Raw genomic sequence first — 7066 nt, forward strand, 5'->3', positions numbered from 1 at the left:
GTATTGAAAGCGGAGCTAAATAGCATCCTGGCATATGTGTTTGGATGCTTCAGGTGGGAGGGCTTTATGAAGTGCAATTGAGACTGTGTCTTCAACAGATGCGTTTGCTTGATAAGCAAACTGATGGCTGTGGAGATCAGTGGGGGTGATGGCCTTGATGTGAGATAGTACAAGCCTCTCAAAGCACTTAATAATAAGTAGGGCAAGTGGGTGGTAGTCAATGAGACTTTTAATTGCTGTATTTTTGGGCACAGGGACAACGGTGGTGGATTTAAGACTGGTGTGGACTATAGCCTGTTGAAGGTAGAGGCCCATAGGACTTCCACCCAGTCTTTGCGGCAGGCAAATGGATACTCACTCAGAAATAACACAATCTTCTAGAGCTCATATGAACTGCACCTAACACGCAGTGTAGATCAGATAAGCAAAGATAAACACCCGCAAGAGTCCCTTATAGGGTTGCGGTATGGCTGGTACATGGCTTGTGGCTGATGAGTAAATTCTCATACATATGTGACATGTATAGTATAGAGATAGTCTTGATGCGCTACAGAACCTGCTGTCAACAACAGTGCAATGTAAAAACATCAGAAGATGTACTATTTCATCAAAAGTCTTTTGCAAGTATATTGCTGCTACCATCTAGTGGACATTTACCTTAATTCTGTTATTGTGTTAGAGAATTACAGATACTTTGGGCTGATTTTTGCATTTAGAATGCCACATACAAATTTAAGATTAGACTCAGTATAAAGTGAAACTTCTGATGTATCATCTCAGGAATTAAACTGTAGAGAGGATCGGAGGGAACTTTGTATTTTATACCAAGGCGAGTAGTTTTCCTGGAAGGTGAAAAGATCTATCTGCTTTATCTACAACCTAACATACATATCATCCACTTAACTGCTTAAAGTCCACTTGATATGACATTTAATACATAATATGCCTGTCATGCAAATTTTTCTGTGGACCCCAATCATTGTCAATCATTCAGAAATTAATTTTTGGTTGGAAAGGTTGATAACATGGCTTTGACACCTGTCAGATATTATCAAAAGTCCATGCATTAATTCTCCATCAATACAAATCAATCTCAAATGAAATACATTTTAGGCCCTGCCCATACTCCTTTTTCTGTCGTTATGGGTGGTGTAAAAGATTAAACAATACTGGAAGTCAATAAAAGGGGGTGACATAGTGATAAAACTTAATGACTGGGCTCAGAAAAAACATAAACCAGAGGAAAGTCATGTGGACATTGTTAGACACCTACTTGCTCATGTTGTTGTATTCCTGTTTTTCCTCTGCTGTGCCCTCCCCCCTCTATTCCTCCTCTTGTCGATTACAGGGACAGTTTCATCTCAATGGAATGCACAAGGCTGGAGATGTGGTTCTAGGTGGTCTATTTGAAATGAACTTCTTCTCTACCTATTCTGAACTGTCTTATACCTCAGAGCCACAACAGCCTATCTGCCATGGGTGAGTCTACCAAGTAAACAACAAAGAGTAGAAACCCCCGGAAAATCAGTAACTTTATTAGAATGTATTTGTAATAATTTCATATTACTGAGAGAGATTGACATTGTTTATATATAACATTTTGACCACATTGTCTTTTTTGCTGAGTCACCTCTATTTTTGTGGTTGTTGCCATCATCTGTTTTCATTGTTGCAAAATCTGTAGTTGTACAACATATATATATATATATATATATTTGTTACTTGGTTATCATGTTGTATTTTTCAATAGTAAACAGTAATATTTTATTTGTTAGGTTTGATGTTCTAGGATTCAAACAGGCCCAGACCATGGCTTTTGCTATTGATGAGATCAACAGAAACTCTAACCTGCTACCTAATGTGACTCTGGGATACAATCTGTATGATAACTGCAACAAACTAGGAATTGGATTCCGTGCAGCATTGTCATTAACCAGTGGTCTAGAGGAGCAAGTTATATTACATGAGACCTGTGTAGGAACCCCTCCAGTCCTCGGGATTGTGGGTGATGATTCCTCTACACGTTCTATTGCAATCTCCACTGTCTTAGGTTTGTACAGAGTGCCCATGGTAAGTTTTTCTGCCTTGACATCTATTATTTCTTTTGGATCATTTTGATTTTATGTCAAATTTAAAGTTGGTTTAAACATGAAGCAGTCAACCTCACAAAGTTAAAAGAGCCGGTGAAGGCATTGAATGGTTTCAGGATGTACAGTCTGTGTTTTTCGCAGGTGAGTTATTTTTCTACATGTTCCTGCCTGAGTGACCGGCAAAAATTTCCATCCTTCTTTAGGACGATCCCAAGTGATGCTTTCCAGGTAAAAATCTATAAGCATGGTGAAAATATACTAAATAAAGATTGTGCAGTTATTGCAATTGATCAGGAAGAACATACCTATACTGCAAATATATTCCTTTTGTTTCATCATTAACATTATTTGTCCCATTGAGGGAGTTGTAAGGTGTCAGATAACAACACTGAAAGGCCAGGATTAAACATGATCCATTGTGGAACCTGTTTAACAGGATTTCCAGTGAAACATTATTCCAGCATTTGCACTAATCCTTCTTCTCTGTATTATTAGGTGCGTGCTATGATTCAGATTCTAAAACACTTTGGCTGGACTTGGGCAGGTCTGCTGATCAGTGATAATGATTATGGACTCCACGCTGCCCGATCCTTTCAAACTGACCTGGGTCCATCTGGTGGAGGTTGCCTGGCTTACTTAGAGATTTTGCCCGAGGGCGATGATCCAGCTGAACTAAGGAGGATTGTGAATGTGATGAAGAAATCCACAGCTCATGTGGTCATTGTGTTTGCACATGAAGGTCACATTATTAACCTGATGGAAGAGGTTGGGCTTGAAATACAACTTGATTATTGCCGAACATAGTTATACAACAAGATATGAAACAATATTTGACCTAAACAAACCAAATAATAATAATTAATATGTTACACCTCTGTTTTGTTATACACACCGCTAGCAGGTTTGTTCTAGTTATGATGATATCATTTTGCTCATACTACTGTGTAAAATACAGGATGGCACCTGTGAGTGACGCTGTGGAAACTACTTTAGTGGTATGGCAATATGAATTTATATAACTTCGTACGATGCATTTTACAGGTGGTGAGGCAGAATGTGACAGGCCTGCAGTGGATGGCCAGTGAAGCCTGGTCATCATCTGCTATGCTCCAGACCCCCCGCCTCATGCCGTACCTGGGTGGAACACTGGGCATTGCCATCCGTCGAGGAGAAATACCAGGACTCAGGGAATTCATGTTACAAATACGTCCTGAACTACACCACAACAGCAATAGAAATAAAATGGTGAGAGTTTAACCTCGCAATCTGATTTGGTATTTGGAAGAATAATATATTGTCATTGTTTATGATACAAATTTTTGATTATGTTAGGTAAATCAGTTTTGGGAATACACATTTCAGTGTAGATTTGCTCCACCTCCAGAAGGTTGGGTGGAAGCTGGAGGAGCATTATGCACTGGACATGAAGATCTAGAGAATGTGGAGACTGAGTTTTTGGACATTTTAAATCTCAGGCCAGAGTACAATGTGTATAAGGCTGTGTATGCTCTGGCATATGCTCTTGATGACATGCTACACTGCGAACCAGGGAGAGGGCCTTTCAACAGGAACAGCTGTGGTAATTTACAAAGACTGGAGCCCTGGCAGGTGAGATATCAATTTACACTCCACTTGTTTATGTCCAATCCTGTGCTTATAATATTTTTTGCACAGTAAAAAATAAGACATTATCAGTTGTAAAATGCTAGATAGATATCTGAAATGATTTTACCTACTATTAGTGGCTAGTATTCAGGTTAGCGAGAATAATCTCGTCACTAGGTACATGGTATTATGGGTAATGTGACACTACTTTAAACAAAATGCAAGAATTTTTTAAAACTTCATATGTTCCTAAGTGAAGTAAGCAGTTGGATTTTTGAATATTAGCTCATGCTGTGTTAATCATGGTCAATAACAAGAGAATTCTTTTTTTTTCATCTATCCTGTTTGGTTTTTCCTCTATCTCTTATTCTGATTTTCACAGCTTGTCTATTACTTGGAAAAGGTTAACTTCACCACACCATTTGGTGATCAAGTGTCATTTGATGAGAATGGTGATGTCTTACCAATCTATGATATCATGAACTGGCTGTGGCTCCCTGACAGAAGAATTAAAATTCAGAATGTGGGTGAAGTTAAGAAATCAGCCTTCAAAGGTGAAGAACTCACACTTGATGAAGATAAAATCTTCTGGAACTTTGAATCCAAAGAGGTTACTTCCGATTTTTCAGACTACAATTTTTTGGCTCATGGATAACTAATTCTAGCTGTGTTTAGTAGTGTAGAATAACATATATTTATTTTTCTCCCTACAGCCCCCCCAGTCAGTGTGCAGTGAGAGCTGTCCACCTGGTACCCGCATGGCCAGAAAGAAGGGGGAACCTGAGTGTTGTTTTGACTGCATCCCTTGTTCTGAGGGAAAGATCAGCAATAAGACTGGTGAGTGTTCAGTTTTCAACATTGCAGTTTCGAAAGAAAGCATTGTGTATCTCCCTTTTTTTGTTTTTTCATAGATTCCATGGAGTGCACAAGTTGTCCAGTGGATTTCTGGTCCAGCCCCCAGCGTGACCATTGTCTTCCTAAGAAAATAGACTTCCTCTCCTACCATGAGCCTCTGGGAATCTGCTTGACAGTCACTTCATTGCTGGGCACATTTATCTGTGCTGTTGTCCTAGGGATCTTTATCTATCATCGCAGAACACCTATAGTACGTGCCAACAATTCTGAACTCAGTTTCCAGTTGTTGTTGTCACTTAAACTATGTTTCCTGTGCTCACTGCTGTTTATTGGCCATCCCAGACAATGGACATGCCAGCTGAGACATGCAGCATTTGGGATCAGCTTTGTGCTTTGTGTTTCATGCATCCTGGTGAAAACCATGGTGGTTCTGGCTGTGTTCAAGGCCTCTAAGCCAGGAGGAGAAGCCAGTCTGAAGTGGTTTGGTGCTGTGCAGCAGAGAGGGACAGTTCTGGTTCTTACTTCTATTCAAGCCACAATCTGTACTGCTTGGCTTGTCTCTTTGTCACCAGCACCTCATAAAAACACCCAATACCACAACGACAAGATAGTTTATGAGTGTGTAGTTGGGTCCACAATTGGTTTTGCAGTGTTACTGGGCTATATAGGGTTACTGGCTGTCCTCAGCTTCCTGTTAGCTTTTCTGGCAAGAAATCTTCCAGACAACTTCAATGAGGCCAAACTCATCACTTTCAGCATGCTGATCTTCTGTGCTGTGTGGGTGGCCTTTGTCCCTGCTTATATCAGCTCACCAGGCAAATATGCAGATGCAGTGGAGGTATTTGCCATTCTGGCTTCCAGTTTTGGCCTCTTGGTGGCGTTGTTTGGACCCAAATGTTACATAATTTTGCTGAGACCAGAGAGAAACACTAAGAAAGCTATCATGGGTCGAGGAAACACAAAGTCATGAAATTAGCTAACAATAGGTTTGTTTATCTCTACTCTCTGATATGACCCATTGGAGCCCACTGGCGAAGGGGGATATGCCTTGATAAAATGTTAAACATCACTTTTGAAAATATATCCCCCTGTCATGATGTGACAATGCTATTGCAATTGTTTGGTTAATGTTTAGATAGATAGATAGATAGATAGATAGATAGATAGATAGATAGATAGATAGATAGATAGATAGATAGATAGATAGATAGATAGATAGATAGATACTCTATTTATCCCCTAAGGGAAATTCATGTTTAGACACAAAACCAACCTAGCCAGCCAAATTGATCATTTAATTTAGAAGACCTCATCTTGGCCAATTTTTTGTTTTGCTTACTCATCCACCCACACTTAGGGAAAAAATTTAATTTATATGTTATCCCTTCATTAATCTGGTGTAAGAATAATTGGAAAAAGTAAAATTTACAAATGCCCCCTCAAGTTACAACAATTCGGAAAGTCTGCACAAATTTTGGTACGCATGTTGGGTTGTTGTCATATACGTAGATTATCATCAATTAATGGTCCAAATTCATGCATTACATTATCCTTTCTTGCTAAAATTTAATTTGGAATATGGTATTAACTGTTATTTATTCATGTAACAGTTATTTATTAGCAGAAACCGTGATAATAAGTTAACAAATACTGGAAACAGCTATCCAAATGTTGTTTTAATTTTGAGCAATAAAGTAGAGCACAACTTTCTAGTGTCTGTTATTTATCTGCGTTTCTGTTCTCTGTGTATTCATGTGACTTAAATGCACATGAATACACATAAGTCAGAAGAACAACTTGCCAACTTTGGAAATGGGACCATCCAAGGAGCACATAAATGCAGCATACTTGTGTAATCCTGAGAGGCATGATCTTGCCGCTCACATTCTAAAAACCTAAAACCTAAATGAGTATATATCTCTAATTTCTTGTCAAAATATCAAATTATACCTAATATACAGTAACATATAACATTTCAGTTAGATAAAGGGACTTGTTTTTAGACAATGCATCTTGAATGTCTTGTTAAACATCTTGTTTAGAGTTGTATCTCAAATGACAAAAGCTTTTTTGTCATAAGATGTTTAAGCTGCTGTGTTATTTGTAAAAGATCATCTTGTCTCAAGTAATTGACTTGATTTAGGAAAATACAAATATTAATTTCTTATAAAATCTCAAGGACAACATCAGCAAAACCTCTCACAAATGGCTTTTAGTATGAGGCTAGCCATACAAAGCTCTGAACCTCCGTCTGATTTTTAGGGACAGGCCACTCTGTAACTGCTTCCACCTTGGCGGGATCTGGCATCAACCCCCTCAGCAGAGATAACATGCCCAGTAATGGACTTGGGTGGAAAACAGATTACACCCGGATGGCTAAACTTTAAGATTGGCCTGCTGGAGCTTTCCAAGTACACCATCCAGGTGCGTCAGGTTTTCCTGAAGTCAATGATGTCATCTCAGTAAACCAAGCAAGTGGTCCAATGCAAATCTGCAAGAATCAAGTCCACTAACCT

General features: G+C 38.9%; 1 protein-coding gene across 1 annotated transcript; it reads left to right on the plus strand.

Moving 5' to 3' along the window:
* Positions 1-1306: 1306 nt before the first annotated feature.
* On the plus strand, positions 1307-5520 carry LOC130168059 (extracellular calcium-sensing receptor-like). Its single transcript, XM_056374639.1, has 9 exons — positions 1307-1479; positions 1776-2070; positions 2232-2318; positions 2586-2855; positions 3132-3335; positions 3423-3698; positions 4078-4305; positions 4409-4532; positions 4607-5520. The coding sequence occupies exons 1-9, from the start codon at positions 1370-1372 to the stop codon at positions 5518-5520; spliced, it is 2508 nt and encodes an 835-aa protein (XP_056230614.1). The 5' UTR covers positions 1307-1369.
* Positions 5521-7066: the final 1546 nt, after the last annotated feature.

This window comes from Seriola aureovittata, chromosome 4 (genome assembly GCF_021018895.1).
Source record: "Seriola aureovittata isolate HTS-2021-v1 ecotype China chromosome 4, ASM2101889v1, whole genome shotgun sequence".
In the NCBI taxonomy this organism is placed as follows: domain Eukaryota; kingdom Metazoa; phylum Chordata; class Actinopteri; order Carangiformes; family Carangidae; genus Seriola; species Seriola aureovittata.

Coding starts and splice junctions, on each gene's coding strand:
- LOC130168059 (XM_056374639.1), top strand. CDS start 1,370: ATGCACAAGGCTGGAGATGTGGTTCTAGGTGGTCTATTTGAAATGAAC. Junction 1,480..1,775: donor CAACAGCCTATCTGCCATGG/GTGAGTCTACCA, acceptor TTTATTTGTTAG/GTTTGATGTTCTAGGATTCA. Junction 2,856..3,131: donor TTATTAACCTGATGGAAGAG/GTTGGGCTTGAA, acceptor TGCATTTTACAG/GTGGTGAGGCAGAATGTGAC.